The sequence below is a fragment of the Cherax quadricarinatus genome, chromosome 89 (assembly GCF_038502225.1).
Source record: "Cherax quadricarinatus isolate ZL_2023a chromosome 89, ASM3850222v1, whole genome shotgun sequence".
In the NCBI taxonomy this organism is placed as follows: Eukaryota; Metazoa; Arthropoda; class Malacostraca; order Decapoda; family Parastacidae; genus Cherax; species Cherax quadricarinatus.
In genome coordinates this window covers 6,864,618-6,892,342 of record NC_091380.1, presented here as the reverse complement: position 1 = coordinate 6,892,342, position 27,725 = coordinate 6,864,618, and the positions used below count along the sequence as shown (strand labels likewise).

The following is a 27,725-nucleotide window of genomic DNA, read 5'->3' as shown; positions in this document are numbered from 1 at the left end:
CTCTGTCAAGCACTCGCAGATGAGAGGGGGGGCAGGCAAACCAAGAAAGTGGAGCATACTCTCTCTCTCTCTCTCTCCATCTGTTTGTATATCTCCATCTGTTTATCAGTTTCTCTCTCTCTCTCTCTCTCTCTCTCTCTCTCTCTCCCTCCCTCCCTCCCTCCCTCCCTCCCTCCCTCCCTCCCTCCCTCCCCCCCCACAAGTTCAACATTGAACATCTCGCAGTTCAAATATTCACACACTCTTAGCATATTTGTTCATTCTACTTAACTAAACTTTAAGTTTTAAGTGGTCTTAGTGGGGGAGTGGTCGGCTGTATGATTGTGTGGTCGGCTGTATGATTGTGTGGTCGGCTGTATGATTGTGTGGTCGGCTGTATGATTGTGTGGTCGGGTGTATGATTCTGTGGTCGGCTGTATGATTGTGTGGTCGGCTGTATGATTCTGTGGTCGGCTGTATGATTGTGTGGTCGGCTGTATGATTGTGTGGTCGGCTGTATGATTGTGTGGTCGGCTGTATGATTGTGTGGACGGCTGTATGATTCTGTGGTCGGCTGGATGATTCTGTGGTCGGCTGGATGATTGTGTGGACGGCTGTATGATTGTGTGGTCGGCTGGATGATTCTGTGGTCGGCTGGATGATTCTGTGGTCGGCTGGATGATTCTGTGGTCGGCTGGATGATTCTGTGGTCGGCTGGATGATTCTGTGGTCGGCTGGATGATTCTGTGGTCGGCTGTATGATTCTGTGGTCGGCTGTATGATTCTGTGATCGGCTGTATGATTCTGTGGTCGGCTGTATGATTCTGTGGTCGGCTGTATGATTCTGTGGTCGGCTGTATGATTGTGTGGTCGGCTGTATGATTCTGTGGTCGGCTGTATGATTGTGTGGTCGGCTGGATGATTCTGTGGTCGGCTGGATGATTCTGTGGTCGGCTGTATGATTCTGTGGTCGGCTGTATGATTCTGTGGTCGGCTGGATGATTCTGTAGTCGGCTGGATGATTCTGTTGTCGGCTGGATGATTGTGTGGTCGGCTGTATGATTGTGTGGTCGGCTGGATGATTCTGTTGTCGGCTGGATGATTCTTTGGTCGGCTGGATGATTCTGTGGTCGGCTGGATGATTGTGTGGTCGGCTGTATGATTGTGTGGTCGGCTGTATGATTGTGTGGTCGGCTGTATGATTGTGTGGACGGCTGTATGATTCTGTGGTCGGCTGTATGATTGTGTGGACGGCTGTATGATTCTGTGGTCGGCTGGATGATTCTGTTGTCGGCTGTAGGATTGTGTAGGCGGCTGTATGATTGTGTGGGTGGATATATAATGTCGTGCCCAATAGGTAAAACTTGCGAATTTGGTTGAAATATCAACACGGTTCTTGCCGAATAAGGAAAGTGAAAATTTTTGTATGGAATAATTTCGAAAAAATCGTTTTGAACCTAACGAAAAAAATATATTTCATTGTGTTTGTTCATTATTAAATTATTGTAAACTTATCTAAAATATATTTAGTTGGATTTAAGCTAAATTAAATTGTGCTAGTTATAATAAGGTCAGGTAAATTTTCTAAGGTTCTTTTGGTACAAAATTATTAATTTTTACACTAACATACATGAAAAAATATGTATTTAAATGTATAAGAGAAAATTTTAGAAAGGACTTAATTTTAAATGAGTTCTTGTTAACTGACCAATTTTACCTATTCTGCACGACATATATATATATATATATATATATATATATATATATATATATATATATATATATATATATATATATATATATATATATATATATATATATATCTGATACTGAAGTCTATGCAAATAAAAATTTCATCCCATGTCCACTTATTATAGAAAATTTCGCTCACTAGTGCTCCCATATATTAAAATTTATTTTTGTGTGGTCAATATTAGCTGTACAAACATCATTACCCAGTTCCATTATATATACAACACGCATGTAATGTGTGTGAATATAAATTTGAAACACAATTCGACCCCCCCCCCCCTAAAAAATTATTCTAGCCGTGTATTTTGTTAATGTTAAATTAGACACATGTACAACACTTGGGTATCTTGTTGTGGGAATGTTTGGTCACACAGTGGCTTCATCAGTCCTATACAAAGTAGAATGGTAAAGATCAGGAGATTGAGGTGGTCAGTCTCCTGATCTTCAACATTCTACTTTGTATTAGGACTGATGAAGTCACTGTGTGACATAACGTTCCCTCAGTAAAGATTCTCAAGTGTTCCACATACGTGTAATTCATCAACTTGTCGGTTCTCTGACCCATTTATCTACATTCCACTGAAGACGCCTACTGTGTAGGCGACACTTTTCTGACTAAAGATACCTGACTGTCGCACATGTGTCTTGAAAAACCAGTATATTGTGTTGGTAATACGTCTCTGTGGTTTTCAGCTTGCTGACTGTCGGCATGCAGGGTTCTCCACGGTCCCGACCACGCTCAGCACGGAGGTGCAGGAACTTAACTTGGCCAACAATAATATTATGTGAGTATCCCCTTCATCTGTTACCCTCGGCAAGCCATTTTCTGTGTTTTGTTTTCTTTCATCCCTCCACAGCCCATTTTCTTCCATCCTGCTGTAACTCATTTTCTTCTGTCTTTCCAGAACCCATTTTCTATCACCCTATCATAACCCATTTTCTATCATCCTATCATAACCCATTTTCTATCATCCTATCATAACCCATTTTCTATCATCCTATCATAGCCCATTTTCTATCATCCTATCATAGCCCATTTTCTATTATCCTATCATAACCCATTTTCTATCATCCTATCATAACCCATTTTCTATCATCCTATCATAACCCATTTTCTATCATCTTAACCCATTTTCTATCATCCTATCTGAACCCATTTTCTATCATCCTGTCTTAATCTATATTCTTCTATCTTTCCACAACTGATTTTTGTCTTTGTACATCCCATTTTCTACCATTCCCCATTTTCTTCCTACTACTTATTTTCTTAACCATATTGTCTGGAGGCTGTTTTGGGAGTTAAGTGCCCCCTTTGGCCCAGTTCCAAACCAGGCCTCCTGGTGGATGGTCTGGTCAACCAGGCTGTTGGTTGTAGCAGCAGGCAAACCAATGTATGCACCATAGCCTGGCTGATCAGCCACTAACCTGAAGAACTGTACTTCTTTCCTACTTAATTGCCACAGCCCATTTTTATCTTATTTTAATGCTGTCCCTGGATAATGAGTTCTTTCCCAGGGGATATACATACCCCTTGGGGATATATGGGTACCAGATAATGGGGGTATGGGACTAAATTGACCTTTTTTTCCACACAAGGTTTTACAAGGTTAGGTTAAGGTTCCTAACTTTAGTTACGAGCTAAGACCTGTTACCTACATCAGCTCATTTGAAAACCTTATGACTGAATAATTTAAAAAAAAGTGTAAATTAATACCAAAGTGTAAATTAATACCAAGCTATTGACATATTTTGAAGTCATACTGGTACCTAATAGGACTAGTGGTGGTGATTTCCAGGCTGTGGCTTGTACGTCGGGTTGCGTGCGGCCAACAGTAACAGCCTGGTTGATCAGGCCCTGATCCACCATGAGGCCTGATCACCAATCAGGCCGTGGGGGGGCACTGACCCCTGAAACCCTCTCCAGATGAAGAGGGTATGGGGATGTCCTGTATTGGGCATTCCACTGGGGGTCTGGAATTGTTGCAAGGTTAGGTACCCCCTGGTGTAGAGTTATGTATGTAATACCGTGGTATGGCCCACATGGTATGGCCCACATGGTATGGTCCACATGGTATGGCCTGCAGACTATATCCAACCTGCTAGGGAATGCTATATTGCCTGCTCTGTGTCTAGCAATTAGGAAAAAATTGACAGGAGAGCCTCCACTTATACAGCAGGTTCTGGGTTGCTGTAGGCTCCACTTATACAACAGGTTAGGTTCTGGACTACTGTAGGCTCTGCTTATACAGCAGGTTGGGTTCCGGGCTACTGTAGGCTCTGCTTATACAGCAGGTTGGGTTCTGGGCTACTGTAGGCTCTGCTTATACAGCAGGTTAGTTTCCGGGCTACTGTAGGCTCCGCTTATACAGCAGGTTGGGTTCCGGGCTACTGTAGGCCCCTGCTTTTACATCAGGTTAGGTTCCAGGCTACTGTATATTGTCTCAAGAGAGTAATTTATTTTATTTGATGATGTTCTAACCATGATCAGGTTTGGGGCAGTTGTAGCAACAGGACCTGCATCAGGGATGAAGGGATATAATCAGAGGAAAAGTAAGAGGTTAGATGAAGTTATGTAAGGTTAGCTTAAGGTTAGGTTATGTCAGGTTAGGTTATGTCAGGTTAGGTTATGTCTGGTTAGGTTATGTCAGGTTAGGTTATGTCAGGTTAGGTATGTCAGGTTAGGTTATGTCAGGTTAAGTTATGTCAGGTTAAGTTATGTCAGGTTAAGTTATGTGGCCTTTTTTTTCACCTGAATTCGGTTAAGGAACCCCAAGAGAAATAAATCAGTGATTTTGTTGGGTTATCGTTACATCTACATAATGTTAATATTCATGTATCCATAATATGTTCCTTCAAGACCATTGTAGAATATTTCAGCCTATACTGTCAGAAATGTTTGCATTTATTTTTGTAGGATCTCTCTTTCACTCATATAGTATGCATGTATATACAGCCTCTCCTTACTTAGCAACATACTCGTTTACTGATGCCTCGGACTTATGACGGGCTCTCTGAGCAGAATTTATACCTAAATAATATTACCTAATAATGGTGCCCTGTGGCCTGGTGGCTAAAGCTCTCGTTTCACATGGCGAGGGTCTGGGCTCGATTCCCAGCGAAGGGGTAGAGGCATCGGACGTGTTTCCTTACACTGGGTCTATTACAAAAAAAAGTAATTTTATTAAGATGGTATTAAGATTTACTCCTTTTGTAATAAAGAGTTCGGGATACATAAATACACACATTAAAATCAATTAATCTTTAATATATATAAATCAACTATCTTTGGTCTAGAGGTATTTGAACTATGATATATAATATGTACATGTTACTATAATAAATTATAATCAGCATTTTACTAAAATAATAAATAATTCATAACCCTACACAGGGTACAACTCTTGACACTACTGTCACTATATATATATATCTCTCTATGCTAAAATAATAAATTATAAATAACATTTGTATAATAATAAATTACAATCAACTGCTTCTCACGACACGAGACCAGTCACATGACACTATTCAGTGTACACTACAACCAGGCCATCTTCAGTGTCCCACGACACCCTTTTCATCTCAGTGTTCCACTACGGTCCTGTGCATATCTCAGTGTTCCACTCCATCATACGTCCTTAAGTGTCACACTACGGTCCTGGCCCAGTTCAGTGTAACACTCCAACCTTTTCTTCATGTAATGTCCCACTAAACAGCATCTGATGATTCCGGCCCACAGTTGATCAGCGTAGACGGTGAGTCCACAGACATCACCGGTAGTCCAGTAAATCCTCTCCAAAGCCGGTTGACACACCGCTAGCCGAACACCATGCTGCAAGCTCACTGAATGCGGCCGTCAAGTAACTGAGGCCAACAGACTCAGTGAGCTGCGGTGAGCGGTTCTTCTAACGCCAGTAGATAAGTACGATTAGGTGGTCAGGTACCTACTGCGTAGATGTGTACCCTGAGGAGTTCAGGTACTTAATGTTGCTGAAGCCAGTAGACGTGTACCCTTAGGTGTGCAGGTACCTACTGCTTAGGTGCGTATCCTGAGGCGCTCAGGTACATACTGTTACTAAAGCCAGTAGACTGTACCCTTAGGTGGTCAGGTACCTACTGCTTAGATGTGCACCGTGAGGCACTCAGGAACTTACTGCTCTAAGGCCGGCTCAGCAGTCCCCACATTGGGTTTGATGACGTACCCAGTGGTACTGCCGGCCGGCAGGTTAACTATTTAACCGCTAGTTTGGCAGGGGGCCGCAACAGGGTCTATGTTCACTCATCAGTAAAATGGGTACCTGGGTGTTAGTGGACTGGCATGGGTTGCATCCTGGGACAAAAACTGACCTAATTTGCCCGATATGCTCTGCATAACAAGCGGCTTTCTATATAGTAGTATGTCATTGATATCAGCTAGGCCTATATACCTTGTACATGTACTTATAAATAAAGATATTATTATATTAGAGGTGATTTCCTCTATTCTGTGTATTTCAGTATACAGTGCAGTACTGTATAAAGATTCAAAAAGATACCAGAAATGTTATAAATGATGCAAAGTTGACATTAAAACAATATCAAAGATGGTTGACACTAACCCACTACCATTATAAAATGCTCCTCACTTAGCGACGAATTCGTTGAATGACGTGCTCTTAGGAACACAACTCCATCATCAAGTGAGGAGAGGCTGTATATATATGTAAATAAATAAATTTGTATTTATGCAGTACAAAAAATGTCGTTTACCTGTAACAAAATATTGGTAGGGACAATAGGAAGCCATTAGTATGCATTGGATTACAGTTCAGTTTATTTAATTTAATCAAACATACCAGACCTAACCTAACCTAATCTGATCACACAGTTGAGTTACTTAGTTGTTTTAGCTTTTAAGGCTATAATCATGACTTATGACTACTGTATTTTACAGCCAGGCTTTAAATAATAAGATATTACCAGGACCACAGTGGAAATATGTCACTTTGACTTTTTTGGGTTATCCTGGTGGGTGATTTTCATGTATGTTACTATGTATGAATATCCATGGTTCGATTCCCAGCATGGGTGGAAACGTTGGCCGTGTTTCCATGCAACTGCTGTCCCTGTTTACTTAGCAGTAAGTAGGCACCTGGGTATTAGTCACCTTACACCTGCTGTCCCTCTTCACCTAGCAGTAAGTATGTACCTGGGTGTTAGTTGACTGGTGTGGGTGGCATTCTGGGGGACAAGATTGAAGGACTACAGTAGAAATAAAACAGACAGTTATCCCGAGCAGCTAACTCTCTGGGGTTTACAAACCCCAACAAATCTTCTCTAATCATAGAAATCTTGGTTTCAGGTTCCTGGAGAAGGATGCCTTCAAGAGGGCCGGTCTGGTGAACTTACAGAAGTTATACCTGAACAAAAATAACGTCCGAAGTGTTCACAAGGATGCATTTAGAGACCTGCGTATCATGATTGAACTGGACCTGAGTGGGAACCGCATAGACAAACTCCATCCCTACACCTTCACTGGTGGGTCTGCACTCTCCCTCCTTCTATTTTCTACATTATTATACATCATTGTCCCATTATACTTCATTATGTTTTCTGAATTACCATGTATTAATTTCCTAAGGTTTTGTATAGATAGATAAATGTGTCCCGTGGCTCGGTTGGTAATGCATTGGCCTCGTATACTGAGTGTCCGGGTTCAATCCTTGGCACGGGTAGATAGGTTGGGTATGTTTCCTTACTCCTGCTGCCCTTGTTCATCTAGGAGTAAGCAGATACCTGGGTGTTAGTTGCCTTAAACCTGCTGTCACTGTTCACCAAGCAGTAAGTATGTACCTGGGTGTTAGTTAGCTGGTGTGGGTGGCATCCTGGGGTGATAGTATACCTTACATAAGGCACAGTGGTAGAGAGTTTGGCTCACAACCAAAGCACCAGCATTCAATGCTGGTTGGGGTGGAATGCAATCTAACACCTGCTTACTCTCTCCACTTAGCAGTAAATAAATAAATTAGTTCAATTTTATGGATCTAGCATTGAAATATGATATACGGACCTCATTTTAAATACAGGCAGACCCTGCTTATACAGCAGGTTAAGGTCTAGGTTACCCAGACAATAAACAAGTATCAAATTAGGTTGCAAAAGTGCTTTTCTGGGGTTACTTCTCTTCTCTGTTTCTTAATGCCACTAGGACCACCTTGAGAGTCCCGGAGTCCTGTCTCACAAAAAATAGTGTCCAGAGAGCTCTGTTTCTGGCATCTCTTTAAAACTTCCCTAAAATGGGCCAAGACTCTGTCACTGTACAAGTTGCTGATATAGCTTGCAACATCCTTCTCAGGGTGATGTTTCTCCATAAATCTTTCCATCCTACCCCACATTTCAAAAATCTCCTTAATTTCTGAAGAAGGCACCTTCTTCCATCTCTCTTCCTCCTCCTCTGCAGCAACATTCTGAGCTGCGATCTGTTGCTCTTCCTACTGAAGCTCTTGCAGCTCCTCAGTGGTTAGCTCTTCATTGTGGTCCTCCACCAACTCTTCCACATCCTCCAAACTCACATCCAAACCCATGGAACTCCCCAATGCCACAATAGAGTTCACAACTGACATAGGCTCATCAGGGGCCACCTCAAACCCTTCAAAATCCCTCTTGTGGACACAATCTGGCCACAAGTTTCTCCAAGCAGAGTTCAAAGTCCTGGTAGTCACTCCCTCCTAAGCCTTACCTATAAGGCTTATGCAATGGAGAATACTGAAGTGTTCTTTCCAAAAATCTCTTAGGGTCAAGTGAGTGTCTGAGGTCACATTGAAGCACCTTTCAAACATTGCTTTGGTGTAGAGTTTTTTAAAGTTTGAAATGACCTGCTGGTCCATGGGCTGGAGGAGAGGAGTGGTATTTGGGGGCAAGAACTTTACTGTGATGAACCCAAACTCCTTCAGAATTAGGTCATCCAAGTTTGGAGGATGAGCAGGTGCATTGTCTATTACTAGGAGGCACTTGAGATCCAATTTCTTTTCCAGGAGGTAATTCTTCACACTAGGGCCAAACACTTCATTGAACCACTCGACGAAAATATCCCTTGTGACCCATGCCTTACTATTAGATCTCCAAAACACACACAATTTACTCTTCATAACATTGTTTTTCCTGAACACTCTGGGATTTTCAGAATGGTACACTAGTAAAGGTTTCACTTTGAAATCCCCACTAGCATTAGTACAGAACATGAGTGTCAGCCTGTCTTTCATAGGCTTGTATCCTGGCAGCGCCTTTTCCTCCTGTTAAATGTAGGTCCTCTTTGGCATTTTCTTCCAAAAGAGGCCTGTTTCGTCACAATTGAACACTTGTTCAGGTTTCAGTCCTTCAGCCTCTATGTACTCCTTGAAACCCTGCACATATTTTTCAACTGCTTTTTGGTCCGAACTGGCAGCCTCACCATGCATTATCACACAGTGTATGCCAGTACGCTTCTTAAATCACCCAAACCAGCCTTTGCTGGCCTTAAATTCACTCACATCACCACTAGTTGCAGGCAATTTCTTTACCAAATCGTCATGCAACTGCCTAGCCTTTTCACAAATAATCGACGTCATAAGACTATCTCCTGCTAATTGTTTCTCGTTTATTCACACCAATAATAACTTCTCAACATCTTCGAGTACTGGTGATATCATTTTTGTCAGCATATTTATCCCCTTTGCAACAAAAGCTTCCTTGATTTCCTTTTTCTTGGCTATGATGGAAGATATGGTTGTACGGGATTTGTTATACATCCTGGCCAGTTCGCCCACACGTACACCACTTTCATGTTGTTAAATGATGTTTTTCTTAAATTCAATCGTATTTCTCACCTTCTTTATCAAAGGCTTGGCACTAGGAGCTTTCTTTGGAGCCATGGTAGCTTATTTAGCACTTGCAAGCACTAAAATGAATGGAATATTATGAAACATTTCATATGAACAAGTGAGGGGACCGTCGCTCACCGTAAACAATGGCACACTGGCTGGGAAGGGAGGACAACGCGCTCAGAGCCATGAGTACGCGTCCAAGACGAAAGATGATTAGCGAGTTAACGAACTATTTGAGAGCCAATGTTTGGATGAAATAACGCGACAATTTCCGAAAAGGACGACTATCGAGCCAGACGATTATCGAGGGACCACTGTATATATTTTCTTTCAGTAACATGTTTAATGTATACATTTCAAGAACCTCAATAGTAAATAATAAATAATATCTTTATTTACTACAAGTACATTATACAGACCATAACTGACATCAGTGACACTTCTACTGTATATAGAAAATCCCTTGTTATGCTGAGCATTTCCCACAAATTATGTCAGTGTCCCAGGATGTGACCCACACCAGTCCTCTAACACTGATGGGTGAACATAGACAGCAAGTGTAAAGAAACACGCCCAATGTTTCTACTCTGGCTGGGAATCGAACCCAGACCCTCGCCGTGTGAAACGAGCTTTAGCCACCAAACCACCAGAGCCCAGTGGAAATAAATCACTTTGATTTTTTTTTTTCGGGTTATCCTGGTGGGTAATTTACAAATCTTTACTTTATTTTTTATTAACACGTCGGCCATTTCCCACCAAGGCAGGGCGACCTGAAAAAGAAGAAACACTTTCATCATCATTTGCTCCATCACTGTCCTGCCAGAGGCTCACCTACGCTACACTTACAAAACTGCAACTTATCAATGATAATTTGTGTAACTATTTATGTGTGCCTGTACCTAAATAAACTTACTTGCTGTATGTGTGTCAGGTCTGGAGAAGTTACGTGTGCTGGACCTTAGTACCAACCAGTTGGCTCGACTAGACGGGGTTCAGTTTCCTCCTTTACCTCACCTCCGTAAGCTGGACTTGCGGGAAAATGCTCTCGCCTATGTTCACAACTTCGCCTTCTCCAACCTGGCGATCCTCAACTCACTCCGGTACGTGACAAATAAATTTCTGCATGCACTCCTAAATGTCAACCATCTCTGTAATACTATTGAATTATGCTGAAAATAATTAATTTCTTTCCAACGAACTGGCAGTATCCCACCAAGGCAGGGTGACCTAAGAAGAAAAATGAAAGTTTCTCTCTTTAAATTTAGTAATGTATACAGGAGAAGGGGTTACTAGCCCCTTGCTCCCTGTCCCTATCCTAGGATGACCGCTAGCCCCCATCCCCTCCACTGTTGATTTATACACCTTACAAATCAATCTGTTTTGCTCCATCCTCTCTCAGCCCTCTGAATAATACTTTTAGTAACTCCACACCTCCTCCTAATTTCCACACTATGAATTCTTTGTATAATATTTACACCACACATTGCCCTTAGACATGACACCTCCACTTCCTCCAGCCTCCTCCTTGCTGCAGCATTTACACCCCATGCTTCACATCCATGTAATAGTGTTGGTACCACTATACTCTCGTACATTCCCTACTTTGCCTCCATTGATAGCATTTTTTTGTTTCCACAGCTACCTCAATCCTAGATAGTAGGTTGGTAGACAGCAACCACCCAGGGACGTACTGCTGTCCTGCCAAGTGAATGTGAAACAGAAACCTGTTATTGTTTTACATGATGATAGGATTGCTTGTGTCTTTTTTCTGTCTCATAAACATGCAAGATTTCAGGTACGTCTTGCTACTTCTAATTACACTTAGGTCACACTACATGTGCATGTACAAGTATATTATATACACACCCCTCTGGGTTTTCTTCTATTTTCTTACTAGTCCATTTATTTCTGCTTATCTCCATGGGGAAGTGGAATAGAATTCTTCCTCCGTAAGCTATGCGTTTCATCAGAGGCGGCTAAAATGCTGGGAGCAAGGGGCTAGTAACCCCTTCTCCTGTATACATTACTAAATTTAAAAAGAGAAACTTTTGTTTTTCATTTTGGGCCACCCTGCCTTGGTGGGATGTGACTGGCTTGTTGAAAGAAGACTACCTCAGTGCACCACTCCGGTTTTTTCTTTAGTCAGTTCTATGGTTAACCTCGTCCTTCATAAACCCATCTGCTGACAAGTCTGCTACCAGATATCTGAACACATTCGCTTCTTCCATACTCCCTCCCTCCAATGTAATATCCAATTTTCTTTACCTAACTCGTTTCATACCCTCATCACCTTACTCATATATATGTTCACTATCAACTTTCTACCTTTACACACCCAAATTCGTCCATAACCTTTGCAGCTTCTCTTTAAAATCTCCCAAAAGCACAGTATCATCAGCAAGAAGTAACAGTGTCAACACCCATTTTGTATTTGATTCCTCATAATTTAATCCCACCCCTCCCCCTAACATCCTAGCATTTACTTTTACAACCCCATTAATAAATATGTTAAACAACCATGATGACATTACACAACACTGTCTAAGACCTACTTTTACTGGGAAGTAGTCTCCCTCTCTCCTGCACACCCTAACTTGAGCCTCACTATTCTCATAAAAACTCTTTACAACATTTAGTAACTTACCATCTATTCTATACACTTGCAACAGTTGCCACATTGCTTCCCTATCCACCCTATCATAAGCCTTTTTTAAATCCATAAATGCAGTGAAAACTTCCCTACCTTTATCTAAATATTGTTCACTTCTGTGCTTCAATGTAAATACTTGGTCTCCACATCCCCTACTCATTCTGAAGCCTCCTTGTGCATCTGCAGTCCTGCCCTCTGTCTTACCTCTAATTCTTTCAATAATAACCCTACCATACACTTTACCTGGTACACTCAGTAAACTTATTCTTCTTTCAACAACCGGCAGTATCCCACCAAGGCAGGGTGACCCAAAAAGAAAAACAAAAGTTTCTTTTTTTAACTTTAGTAATGTATACAGGAGAAGGGGTTACTAGCCCTGTGCTCCTGGCATTTTAGTCGCCTCTTATGACACATATGGCTTATGGAAGAAGAATTCTATTTCACTTCCCCGTGGAGATAAGAGGAAATAAAAAAGAACAAGGGCTAGTAAGAATATAGAAGAAAACCCAGAGGGGTGTGTATATATGTTTGTACATGTATGTGTAGTGTGCCCTAAGTGTAAGTATGTGTATGAGACAGAAAAAAGACACCAGCAATCCTACCATCACGTAAAACAATTACAGGCTTTCGTTTTACACTCGCTTGGCAGGACGGTAGTACCTCCCTGGGTGGTTGCTGTCTACCAACCTACTACCTAGGGCTCGGTAACCTTTTTTTTTTTTTTAACAAGTCGGCCGTCTCCCACCGAGGCAGGGTGACCCAAAAAGAAAGAAAATCCCCAAAAAGAAAATACAGTGGACCCCCGCTTAACGATCACCTCCCAATGCGACCAATTATGTAAGTGTATTTATGTAAGTGCATTTGTACGTGTATGTTTGGGGGTCTGAAATGGACTAATCTACTTCACAATATTCCTTATGGGAACAAATTCGGTCAGTACTGGCACCTGAACATGCTTCTGGAATGAAAAAATATCGTTAACCGGGGGTCCACTGTACTTTCATCATCATTCAACACTTTCACCTCACTCACACATAATCACTGTTTTTGCAGAGGTGCCCAAAATACAACAGTTTAGAAGTATGTGTGTATGAAAATACACAATATATCCCTCCAAACTGCCAATATCCCAAACCCCTCCTTTAGAGTGCAGGCATTGTACTTCCCATTTCCAGGACTCAAGTCCAGTTATATAAAATGACCAGCTTCCCTGAATCCCTTCACTAAATATTACCCTGCTCACACTCCAACAGCTTGTCAGGTCCCAAATACCATTTGTCTCCATTCACTCCTATTTAACATGTTCACGCACGCTTGCTGGAAGTCCAAACCCCTTGCCCACAACACCTCCTTTACCCCCTCCCTCCAACCTTTTAGAGGACGATCCCTACCCCACCTTCCTTTTCCTATGGATTTATACACTCTCCCTGTCATTCTACTTTGATCCATTCTCTCTAAATGACCAAACCACCTCAACAAACCCTCTTCATCCCTCTTACTAATTCTTTTATTAACTCCACACCTTCTCCTTATTTCCACACTCTGAATTTTCTGCATAATATTTACACCACACATTGCCCTTAGACAGGACATCTCCACTGCCTCCAACCGTCTCCTTGCTGCTGCATTTACCACCCAAGCTTCACATCCATATAAGAGTGTTGGTACTACTGTACTTTCATACATTCCCTTCTTTGCCTCCATAGATAACATTTTTTGCCTCCACCACTCACCTTTTTTCCTTCATCAATTCTATGATTAACCTCATCTTTCATAAATCCATCCACTGACATATCAACTGCCAAATATCTGAAAACATTCACTTCTTCCATACTCCTCCTCCCCAATTTGATATCCAATTTTTCTTTATCTAAATCATTTTATACTCTCATCACCTTACTCTTTTCTATGTTCACTTTCAACTTTCTACCTTTACACACACTCTCCCAAACTCATCCACTAACCTTTGAAATTTTTCTTTAGAATCTCCCATAAGCACAGTATCATCAGCAAAAAGTAACTGTGTCACTTCCCATTTTGTATTTAATTCCCCATAATACTTATTCCCCAATAAATTTTTTTACAGTTTCTTTTGTCCCCCTTCCTTTATATATTCATTTTTCATTTCCATACATACATGTGATAAATTTTAATTGATAAACTATGCACAATAAGTCAAGAATTAGCACTTTTTCACTGATGGGAAGCACTTCACAGCTTCTCTTAGGCTTTGAAGAACTGCCACCATCACTACCTTTGCCACAGTAAACAATGGATAATTGAAACTGCGGATACCAAATCCGTGGATACAGGGGTTATACTGTATAGCCATTCTTCATTTATTCAGACTTCTTACAATAAATATATTGACGACTCACTATAAGATGAGGATGAAAATATTTTAAGGTAAATACAGTGGACCCCCGATTAACGATATTTTTTCACTCCAGAAGTATGTTCAGGTGCCAGTACTGACCGAATTTGTTCCCATAAGAAATATTGTGAAGTAGATTAGTTCATTTCAGACCCCCAAACATACACGTACAAACGCACTTACATAAATACACTTACATAATTAGTCACATTCGGAGGTAATCGTTATGCGGGGGTCCACTGTAATGTGTGTACTGGATGTTAATTTTTTAAGCCTAGCTTTATTGCTCACTTAATATATGATAGTGCAAACATGTTATCAGGCTTTTATATGCATTGGAAAGTGAAAAAAAAAAAAGATTTGTCTCACTTTACAGCAGTAGCCCAGAAAAAACTATATATGGGGGTCCTACAGTAGCCCGGAACCTGACCTGCTGTATATGGGGGCCCTACAGTAGCCCAGACCCTAACCTGCTGCATATGGGGGCCCTATAGTAGCCCAGAACCTAGCCTGCTGTATATGCAGGGCCCTACAGTAGTCTGTAACCTAACTTGCTGTATAAGTGGGCCCCCACAGTAGCATTCCTGTATTCAACATTTGTATCTCTGATGGAATACTACAAGAAAATGTGCAGTTGTTTTGTCATTCTTATGATGTTTGTGTTTTCAGGTTGTCAGGTAATCGCCTGCAGCTGATACAACCACAGCTTTTCCTCAATAACACCAAACTTGTGGAGCTGGAGCTGCACGATAACCTGTGGGAGTGTGACTGTCGGCTGAAGGATCTTGTCAACTGGGTGAAGAGCAGAGCTCTCCTTCAGGTAGCTCCTTATCTTTCTCATGTATCTGTTTTAAAATAATGTTGTTATTTTTATTAACACATCGACTGTTTCCTACCAAGACAGAGTGACCAGAAAAAGAAGAAACACACTCATCGCAGTCAGGAAAAAAAGCAACAGGAAGGCGATATTTTTATCGGGTAAGAATTAAAAAAAATCCTAAGTGAAGCTGACGTATCAGAGTCAGAATAAAATGGAGTTTGTATCCACCTTCCATGAGCAGTGCTATCAAACCCCAAGTTATACATCCAATTTTCTCTAAAAAGAACCTAGTTTTTATAAGTATTTCTAATGCTGTCAGTTTGACAACTGTGAACTGTCAGAGTTTTCAGACACAACCTTATACTTTATATTCTTGTTAGACATATCACGATCACCTTTTTTGTTTACTTAAAAAAGGTATGCAATCTTTTTTTTTTTTTATAATTGCAGCTACCTTTTTACTGTCCTTTAATAGTATAGATTTTTTTTTTTTAACCTGCCATATCCCACCAAGATAGGGTGAACCAAAAAGAAAAACGCAAGATTCTCTTTTTCTTTCTTTCTTTCAACACACTGGCCATGTCCCACCAAGACAGGGTGGCCCAAAAAAGAAAAACGAAAGTTTCTCTTTTTACATTTAGTAATTTATACAGGAGAAGAGGCTACTAGCCCCTTGATTAGTATAGAACTATCCACTTTATTGTTTACTCTAGAATACCTAGTTTTTGTATTTCTAATTTTGTCAATTTGACAACTGTGTATTGTGTAATTACTTCAAACACCACCTCATGGTTGATAGTCTCATTAGACACCTCAAGATCACCATTTTGTTCAAAGATTTAAAAACTTGAAGTTTTATTTTCCACATTTCGCTGCTCACAACACTTATTTTAGTTTCAATGTCTCAGCATCTGACGTAACTAGGAGAGCTACAGCCCACCCCACACCCCAAACTTGTAGCTCCCATCACTGACCTTCAGTTTAGAGGACGCAGGGTGGTTTTTGGAGACATTTTTTGGAAAAATTGCGTCTAATAAGCCACAAAATACAGTATTTCTTTGCAGTGTTTACATTGTGTGATTACAATTTTGTTAAGTACAAAGAAAGCTACTATCATGGTGGCGCATTTCGGGCAGGCTAAACCTAATTCATACAGCCTGAAAAGGTGTGCAATTTTATTTTTTTATATTTGTAACTACCTTTTACCGTCCTTTATTAGTATAGACCTGTATACAGTGGACCCCCACGTTTTGGCAGCCACGACGTTTGTGAAATCCAACTCTCAGCAACTTTTTACGTCAAAATATAGCCTCGCAGTTCGTGATTGGCCTCGTGATTCGTCCGTCGTATGGGATGCATCCATGCAGCCGGGAGCAGCCGGGCATACACAAAGGCTCCCACACAACATTCTGAGAGTCAGTATGGCATGATTTGTGGGCGAGTGACCATCACCCCACAGGTTCATACGATACATTTCATAATAATCCATTGTTTTTTGTGCTTGTAACTGCTAAATAAGCCACCATGGGCCCAAAGAAAGCTCCTAGTGCCAGGCCTTTGGTAAAGAAGGAAAGAAAAAACTTGTAGCAAAGTACCAAAGTGGAAGAGGAGGAGAGAGGGGAGAATGTGCCGCCTTTAGTGATTCAGTGATTCTACGATACGTATGATACTAAAGCAGCAGGTATCGATAAAAGCTGTATCACCAGCCAGTGATAAAGTGTAGCATTAACAGTGTAGCAAGTAAGTTAAGCGATTAAGCGATAGAAAAACAACACGAAAGTAACATACGTTGGCCTGCTATCTTCCACCACCCTAAACCTCTGCCAGCATCTCCTCCATCAAACTAACTAATTAAACTAACATCTCCTCCAAGGTAGGTGTAAATATTTCTTATTTATAAAGTGTAAGTATTTCTTATTTACAAATTACGTACATCGTTTCAGTGTGAATAGTTCATGTAGGTTCGCCGGTACTTCCAGCCCAGGTCTTCTCCAGGTGGCGACCCGGCAGTGTGAATAGTGGTGGTGGCTTCTGCTGCTGCCTCCACTACCACTAATATGTACGGCTTCTCTCAGTGGCCCTTATAAACCCAAAAACAACAACAACATCACCACTTGTGACATATGCAATGACATATTTTATTAATTTTAGAGTATATATCATGTTTCTATCTTATTAACCCTTTCAGGGTTGGCAGGTCCTCTCCTGAACTTGTTCCCATGGTCGGAAATTTTTCGAAAAAAAATAAAAAAATTTTCTTATGAAATGATAGAGAATCTTTTCCTGGTCATAATGGCACCAAAAGTATGAAGTTTGATGGAAAACTTACGGAATTATGCTTTCACGAAGTTAGAGGTCTCAACGATGTTTACGCATTGGCGATTTCGCCCACTTTGAGCCCTATTATCGGTCAATTCCAATGTACCAGTCGAAAAACATCATACCTATTTCGCTAGAACTCCATTTTATCTATCGAAGGAATACAAGAAACCACCCATTTACCGATTTCAACTAACCAATAACGTGGTCAGAAATTGGCAATTTTGCCAGTTTCGCACAAATTTCAAAACATGCCGATTTCCAAATAGGGTCCAGAATAAATAAGACAGACATTCCTGGCACTAAAATAACATTTCCTCTGTTGGTTACTCATGTCCCCAGGCCTCTGCTACATTTCTTTTGCTTTCCACTTTGAATTTTTATTCTCACAAAGAATAGAAGATTTATGTTATGCAGACTACTGTATTCATGTAGAAATGGTATAAATAATATCAGCTCACTTGTGAAAGAATATTAGGCTCACCAGTTGTTGTGTATTGGATGCGTGGCATGATTTGTTTACCTTTGAACTTTGGCAAAAATTTAATATTTCTGCTACTTTGAGCTCAATTTCAAGGTACTTTTCATTGTGAAACCAATCAAAATCATCTCAATTTCCATAATATGTCTTCCATTCTATAAAATGAGGCAAGGAAATCTAGAATATACCCATAAATAGCATATGAAAATACACTGCAAAGTCACCGTTTTGAACCAAAAACACAGAGTTTTTTTTTTCTCATTATGCACAGTGTGCTGCAAGATTTTTTAATACTGCGCACACTAACCATGTAGACCCATTCTTTCATATGTAGGCCTACCAGCTTTCTCTCGCTAGATTTGAAGGCACTACATAAGAACATAAGAAAGGAGGAACACTGCAGGAGGCCTGCTGGCCCATACTAGGCAGGTCCTTTACAATTCATCCCACTAACAAAACATTTACCCAACCCAATTTTCAATGCTACCCAAGAAATAAGCTCTGATGTGAAAGTCCCACTCAAATCCAACCCTTCCCACTCATGTACTTATCCAACCTAGATTTGAAACTAAACAAAGTCCTAGCCTCAATAACCCAACTAGGTAGACTGTTCCACTCATCAACTACCCTATTTCCAAACCAATACTTTCCTATGTCCTTTCTAAATCTAAACTTATCTAATTTAAATCCATTACTGCGGGTTCTCTCTTGGAGAGACATCCTCAAGACCTTATTAATATCCCCTTTATTAATACCTATCTTCCACTTATACACTTCGATCAGGTCTCCCCTCATTCTTCGTCTAACAAGTGAATGTAACTTAAGAGTCTTCAATCTTTCTTCATAAGGAAGATTTCTGATGCTATGTATTAATTTAGTCATCCTACGCTGAATGTTTTCTAACGAATTTATGTCCATTTTGTAATACGGAGACCAGAACTGAGCTGCATAATCAAGGTGAGGCCTTACTAATGATGTATAAAGCTGCAGTATGACTTCTGGACTTCTGTTGCTTACACTTCTTGATATAAATCCCAGTAATCTATTTGCCTTATTACGTACGCTTAGGCATTGCTGTCTTGGTTTAAGGTTGCTGCTCACCATAACCCCCAAGTCCTTTTCGCAATCTGTATGGCTAAGTTCTACATCATTTAACTTATAAGTACTAGGGTTATGGACACTCCCAAGCTTCAGAACCTTGCATTTATCTACATTGAACTGCATCTGCCACTTTTCTGACCAAGAATAGAGTTTGTTTAAATCCTCCTGAAGTTCCATAACATCTACGTTTGAATCAATTATCCTACCTATCTTTGTGTCATCGGCGAATTTGCTCATATCACTAGTAATTCCCTCATCAAGATCATTGATATATATTATAAACAACAACGGGCCCAAGACTGATCCCTGTGGAACGCCACTTGTTACAGATCCCCACTCGGATTTAACCCCATTTATGGACACTCTCTGTTTCCTGTCAGTGAGCCATGACTCGATCCACGAGAGCACTTTTCCCCCAATGCCATGAGCTGCCACTTTCTTTAACAGTCTCTGGTGCGGAACTCTATCAAAAGCCTTACTAAAATCTAAGTAAATAATATCAAATTCTTTATTGTGGTCAACAGCCTCAAAAGCTTTACTGAAGAAAGTTAATAAATTAGTTAGACAAGACCGGCCTCTTGTGAATCCATGCTGAGTATCATTAATCAAGCTATGCTTATCGAGATGGCTTCTTATAATCTCAGCTATAATTGACTCTAGTAATTTGCCTACAATTGAGGTCAGGCTTATTGGGCGGTAATTTGACGGTAACGACTTGTCCCCTGTTTTAAAAATAGGAGTTACATTAGCCATCTTCCACATATCAGACACTACACCTGTTTGAAGAGATAAATTAAAAATATTAGTTAATGGTTCACAGAGTTCCATTTTGCATTCCTTAAGAACCCTTGAAAAAACCTCATCAGGACCCGGCGACTTATTTTGCTTCAGTCTGTCTATCTGCCTCACAACCATCTCACTAGTGACTGTGATGTTACATAATTTATCTTCTTCTAGCCCACTGTAAAAATTAATTACTGGAATATTGTTAGTGTCTTCCTGTGTAAAAACTGAGAGAAAATAATTATTTAAAATCAAGCACATTTCATTCTCATTGTCAGTAAGGTGCCCATAGTTATTTTTAAGGGGACCTATCTTATCTCTAACTTTTGTTCTATAGACCTGGAAAAAACTTTTTGGGTTAGTTTTAGAATCCCTAGCAACTTTAATTTCATAGTCCCTTTTAGCTTTTCTTATCCCCTTTTTAATGTCCCTCTTAATGTCAATATACTGATTCATAAGATGACCCTCACCTCTTTTGATACGCCTATAAATTCCTTTCTTATGCCCTAGTAGATATTTGAGCCTATTATTCATCCATTTTGGGTCATTTCTATTTGATCTAATTTCTTTATATGGGATAAACGCTCTTTGAGCAGCATGTATAGTGTTCAGAAAACTGTCATATTGATAGCTCTCTTCGTTACCCCAGTCAACAGATGATAAGTGTTCTCTAAGCCCATCGTAATCTGCTAAGCGAAAATCTGGGACTGTTACTGAGTTATCGCTACTATCGTACTTCCATTCAATGCTAAATGTAATTGATTTGTGGTCGCTAGCACCCAGTTGATCTGAAATTTCTAAATTATTAACAAGGGATTCATTGTTTGCCATAACTAAGTCAAGCAGGTTATTTCCCCTTGTAGGTTCTGTCACAAACTGCTTCAAAAAACAATCCTGAAATACTTCTAAGAAGTCGTACGATTCTAAATTCCCAGTCAAGAAATTCCAATCAACATGACTAAAGTTAAAGTCTCCTAGAATTACTACATTATCGTGCCTTGTGGCCTTAACAATTTCCTCCCATAGTAGTTTCCCTTGGTCCCTATCTAAGTTAGGGGGACGGTATATCACTCCTAAAATCAGTTTTTCATGCCCCTCTGAAAATTCTATCCAAACAGACTCTGTATGTGTTACTTCAGACTTAATACCCGTTTTTATGCAACAGTTCAAGCGATCTCGGACATACAATGCCACCCCACCCCCCCTCCCAATACTTCTATCTTCTTGGAACAATTTAAAACCCTGAATATGACATTCCGCAGGCATGTCCCGACTTTTTGAATTAAACCACGTCTCAGTTAAGGCAAATACATCAATGTTACCTACACTAGCAACTAATCTCAACTCGTCCATCTTATTCCTAGCACTACGGCAATTAGCATAATAAACATTGAAAGACTCTCCTTTCTCTTTACCCTTCCTGCTCATTTCTATTTTTCTACTAAACCTATTACCGTCCTTATCACCCAAGGTCCCTGGCTTTTCAATATCTATCTCGTTCTTATTATTACTAGTTCCCCTAGAACTCGTAATATTACTACACTGGGACTTCACTGTTTTCCTGCCAAAACCCATACCACTAACTATTCCTAGTTTAAAGTCCTAACTGCTCCCTCCACTGCAGTTGCCAGTGCTCCCACCCCACACCTAGATAAGTGAAACCCATCCCTAGCATACATGTCATTTCTGCCATAGAAGAGGTCCCAGTTGTCAATGAATGTTACCGCATTTTCCTTACAGTATTTGTCCAGCCAGCAATTGACACCAATTGCCCTGGACAACCATTCACTTCCAACTCCCCTCCTTGGCAAAATACCACATATGAGAGGGTTCCCACCCTTACTCCTAATTATTTCTATTGCTGCCCTATACCTGCTAATCAGGTCCTCACTCCTACGTCTGCCAACATCGTTGCCTCCAGCACTGAGACAGATAATAGGATTGCTCCCATTACCTCTCATGATGTCATCCAGACGGCTAACAATATCCTCCATCCCAGCCCCAGGAAAGCAAACTCTCTGTCTCCTACTCCTGTCCTTCAAGCAGAACGCCCTATCCATATACCTAACTTGGCTATCCCCAACAACAACAATATTCTTACCTTCCTTAATGTCTTTCGTCGTGTCGTTCCCAGTAGTCAACTCACATTCGTCGGGTAGCACTGAGAATGTATTGGATGTTTCCACAACAGTTTCCACGGCATACTAGTACAGCACCAACCCTGGCGTGCAAGCCGTACTAGTACAGCACCAACCCTGAAAGGGTTAATATTGTTTATTATGTCATATTAGATGAATTATGATAGATAAATAAAGCATAGAGATGATAGCGTCATATTGAAGCATAATAAACTCGCCTCCCTCTCCCCTCCTACCTGTCTGCCATACACCAACAAGAGTCTTCAATAAAGGTAAGTTTGATGTTAAATGTTCATTTATCCATTTTATTAGTGCTTTACATTTATTTGTCATTGTTTTCTGTATGTAAATCTATATTTAATCTTTAAAAAAAATACTTTTGGTTAATACTTTTGGGTGTCTGAAACGGATTAATTGGATTTCCATTATTTCTTACGGGGAAGATGGTTTCACCATTTGTGAATTTTGCCATTCAGCAGACTCTCTGGAACGGATTAATCATGAAACTCGGGGGTCCACTGTATTTTTTTTACTGTCTGTTGTGTGCAATTTATAAAGTGTTAGTGCAATAAGAATCCAAATTCAGGTGTTAGTGATATGTAACCTTTATTTTTTACTACCCACAGTATGCGGTTCATAATAGCATTAGTGCAGTAACAAAGGTGCTATTTATATAATCTAGTCTTAATTGTCCAATAGATTTCATTCCTACTCTAGCATTATACATTTATTAGTTTTTGCAATTTACACCAATATTGTTCAATCACCCCCTTATTATAGATATTAATATTATCTCTTATCACCCTTCTGCAATTCATTATCATCTAAATATTTTTAACCTAAATGCTGAATGCTGACATTGGCCCTGAACTAATTTTTTTTTTTTTAACACATCGGCTATTTCCCACCAAGGCAGGGTGGCCCAACGAGAATGAAAAAACTTTCATCATTGAACACTTTCACCATCACTCATACATAATCACTGTCTTTGCAGAGATGCTCAAATATGACAGTTTAGATGTCCCTCCAAACTGCCAGCATCAAAAACCTCTCCTTTAAAGTGCAGGCATTGTACTTCCCATTTTCAAGACTCAAGTCTGGCTAACCTGTTTCCCTGAATCCTTTCACAAAATATTACCCTGCTCACACTCCATCAGCTCGTCAGGTCCCAAAAATCATTCGTCTCCATTCTCTCCTATCTAACACACTCATGCATGCTTGCTGGAAGTCCAAGGCCCCTCACACCCACAAAACCTCCTTTACTCCTTCCTTCTAACCTTTTTGAGGATGACCCCTACCCTGCCTCCTCTCCCTACAAATTTATATGCTCTTCAGGTCATTCTGCTTTGTTCCATTCTCTCTAAAAGACCAAACCACCTCAACAAACCCTCTTCAACCTCTGACTAATACTTTTAGTAACTCCGCACCTCATAATTTCCACACTACGAATTCTCTGTATAATATTTACACCACACATTGCCTTTAGACACACCATCTCCACTGCCTCCAGCCTCTTCCTCACTGCAGCATTTACAACCCATGCTTTACACCCACATAAAAGTGTTGGTGCCACTATACTCTTGTGCAGTCCCTTCTTTGCTTCCATGGATAATATTTTCTTTTTGGTCTCTACAGATACCTCAATGCACCGCTCACATTTTTTTCCCTCAATTCTATGGTTAACCTCATCTTTTATAAAGCCATCCACTAACAAGTTAACTCCCAAATATCTGAAAACATTCACTTCTTCCATACTCCCTCCCTCCAGTGTGATATCCAATTTTTCTTTATCTATATTGTTTGATACCTTCATCACCTTATTATTATCTATGTTCACCTTCAACTTTGTACCTTTACACACCCTCCTAAACTCATCCACTAACCTTTGTAATTTTTCTTTAGAATCTCTCAAAAGCACAGTAACTGTGTCAACTCCCATTTTGTATTTGATTCCCCATAATTTAATTCCACCCCTCTCCCTAGCATTTACTGCTTTTATAACCCCATCTATAAATATGTTAAACAACCATGGTGAGATTGCACATCACTGTCTAAGGCTTACTTTTACAGGGAAATAATCTCCCCCCCTCCTACCTACTCTAACTTGAGCCTCACTATCCTCGTAAAAACTCTTCACTGCTTTCAGTAACCTACCTCCTATTCCATACACTTTCAACATCTGCCACATTGCTCCCATATCCACTCTATCATACACTTTTTCCAAAACCATAAATGCCACAAAAACCTTTTTACCCTCATCTAAATACTGTTCACCCAGCACTTCACTGTAAACACTTGGTCTACACACCTCCTACCCTTGCTAAAGCCTCCTTAAGGGTTCATCTGCAATCCTGCTCTCTGTCTTACTCTTAATTCTTTTTCTTCCAATAATAACTCTACCATACACTTTATCAGGTATACTCAACAAGCTTATTCCCCTATAATTTTTATACATACTTTTGTCCCCTTTGCCTTTATACAAAGGAACTATGCATGCTCTCTTCCAATTCCTAGGTACCTTTCCCTCTTCTATACATTTATTAAATAAAAGCACTAACCACTCCAAAACTATATCCCAATCTGCTTTTAATATTTCTGTCTATTCCATCAGTCCTAGCCACTTTACCCCTTTTCATTCTACCCACTGCCTCACGTACTTTCCCCAACACTTACAACTGTCTCTTCCTCACTCCTACCAGATGTTATACCTCCCTGCCAAGTACACAAAATCACAGCTTCCGTATCTTCATCAGAATTTAACAGTTCCTCAAAATATTCCCTCCATCTTCCAGATACCTCTAACTCTCCATTTAATAAGTCTCCTCTCCTATTTTTAACTATCAGATCCATTTGCTCCCCAGGCTTTCTCAACTTATTAATCTCACTCCAAAACTTTTTCTTATTCTCAATAAAATTTGTTGAGAACATCTCACCCACTCTCTCATTTGTTCTCCTTTTACATTCCTTCACCACTCTCTTAACCTCTCTTTTTCTTTTCATGTGCTCCTCCCTCCTTGTATCACTTCTTCTTCGTAAAAACCCGTCATATGCTTACTTTTTCTCTCTTACTACTCTCTCTGCCTCATCATTCCACCAATCACACCCACTTTCCTATAACCACAAACTTCTGCTGAACACTCTAACACCACATTCTAAAATATACCCCATACCTCTTCATCTTCTTTGCCTATGCTCTCATTAGCCCATCTTTCTTCCAATAGTTGTTTATGTCTTACTCTAACTGCCTCCTCGTTTAGTGTATAAACCTTCACCTCTCTCTTAGTTGCTGCTTCCATTTTCCTTGTATCCCATCTACCTTTTACTCAGTGTAGCTACAACTAAAAAGTGATCTGATATATCTGTGGCCCCTCTATAAACATGCACATCCTGAAGTCTACCCATCAGTCTTTTATCTACCAATACATAATCCAACAAACTAATGTCATTATGCCCTATATCATATCTTGTATACTTATTTATCCTTTTATTTTTTTAATTAATATGTATTACCTAAAACCAAACCCCTTTCTACACAAGGCTCAAAGGCCCACCCATTATCATTTACACCTGGCAGCCCAGTTTACCTACCATGCCTTCTCTAACCATTTCTCCCACTTTAGCATTTAGGTCCCCTACCACAATTACTCTCTCACTTAGTTCAAAAGTTCCTAAACACTCATTTAACATCTCCCAAAAATCTCTCTCTCTCTCTTTCCTCTACACTCCTCTCTTCTCCAGGTGCATACACACTTATTATAACCCACTTTTTGCATCTTTTCTTTTTTTTTTTTCTCAACAAACCGGCTGTATCCCACCAAGGCAGGGTGGCCCAAAAAGAAAAACGATAGTTTCTCTTTTTAAATTTAGTAATTTATACAGGAGAAGGGGTTACTAGCCCCTTGCTCCCGGCATTTTAGTCACCTCTTACGACATGCATGGCTTACGGAGGAAGAATTCTGTTCCACTTCCCCACGGAGATAAGAGGAAATAAACAAGAACTAGAAAGAAAATGGAAGAAAACCCAGAGGGGTGTGTATATATATGCTTGTACATGTATGTGTAGTGTGACCTAAGTGTAAGTAGAAGTAGCAAGACATACCTGAAATCTTGCATGTTTATGAGACAGAAAAAAGACACCAGCAATCCTACCATCATGTAAAACAATTACAGGATTCCATTTTACACTCACTTGGCAGGACGGTAGTACCTCCCCGGGCGGTTGCTGTCTACCAACCTACTACCTACAATCTGACACTTGTAATAATAATAATATAATAATCTTTATTGATAAAAGTACAGTGGAACCTCTACTTACGAGTTTAATCTGTTCCGTGACCTTGCTTGCATCTGGATTTGCTCGTTTGCAGAGTCAATTTTCCTTATTTAAATTAATTGAAATGGAATTAATTCGTTCCATTGGAATTCCAGGCACGACAAAATACTTCAATAATTTCCCTAATATCAACTCTATGGCTTATTTATCTATCAAAATTCATCTAATATGACATAGTAAGCAATGTTAATAACATAGAAACATGATATGTACAATAGAATGAATAAAATACTTGTCATTATGTATGTGGCTAGTGGTGGTGACAGTGGCCATTGTTGTTGTTGGGGTTTATAGGGCCACCACAGTGGCCATTCCTGCCCCTGACTACATGTGTAGAGAACCTAGGATAACCCAGAAAGGTCAGACAGTGTGACTTAAAATTACTACACTCTTAATGCTATACTTAATTGCTACACTCTGTCACTGAGTCTTCCTCCTTTAGTATTGTACATATCGTAAAGTGGTACGCTGGTACTGCCTGGCCAAGTCCTTAACCCTCCACCTAGTTTGTTTATCTATAATTTCCTGCTTTAATTCCATGGAAATCATCCTCTTTTTCTTCTCAGCACTGTCATTTGCACTTGCTTTCTTAGGACCCATGATTAGAAACAAGAAATTTCACAAAATAACTGCGCAAAATGTAAGGAAAACACGAGAATTCCCTCCATTGCGAGTGGAGTGGACTGCCATCTCATGGTGGTGTTCAGAATCTCACTTATAGTATAGGGTACAACAAGGTCTGCCACTGCTGCTTCATGTTATCTGCCACTGCTGCTTCATGTTGTCTGCCACTGCTGTTTCATGTTATCTGCCACTGCTGCTTCATGTTGTCTGCCACTGCTGCTTCATGTTGTCTGCCACTGCTGCTTCATGTTGTCTGCCACTGCTGCTTCATGTTGTCTGCCACTGCTGCTTCATGTTGTCTGCCACTGCTGCTTCATGTTGTCTGCCACTGCTGCTTCATGTTGTCTGCCACTTCTGCTTCATGTTGTCTGTCACTGCTGTTTCATGTTGTTTGCCACTGCTACCTTATGATAAATGCTCCCACTTTTCCTAGCGTGTTGAAGAGCTTTCCAATATGTGAAGGTTGAGGGGCAGTGCCAATTGGACAGGTATTAGATGGTGACGTCATTTGTTTTGTCTTGAACAGTGCC

General features: G+C 40.3%; 1 protein-coding gene across 2 annotated transcripts in view; it reads left to right on the top strand.

The window, feature by feature from the left end:
* The window catches only part of LOC128697258 (uncharacterized), a 99,414-nt gene that overhangs the window by 57,530 nt on the left and 14,159 nt on the right, over positions 1-27,725 (top strand). For both annotated transcript variants that reach the window (XR_011394563.1, XM_070104144.1), the window contains exons 3-6: positions 2,425-2,516; positions 7,073-7,248; positions 10,504-10,672; positions 15,266-15,416. Coding sequence is in view for 1 of the 2 variants with exons in the window: in XM_070104144.1 (XP_069960245.1) it covers positions 2,425-2,516; positions 7,073-7,248; positions 10,504-10,672; positions 15,266-15,416 (588 nt within the window). In the remaining variant the exon portion in view is untranslated. The remainder of the gene's footprint in view (positions 1-2,424; positions 2,517-7,072; positions 7,249-10,503; positions 10,673-15,265; positions 15,417-27,725) is intronic.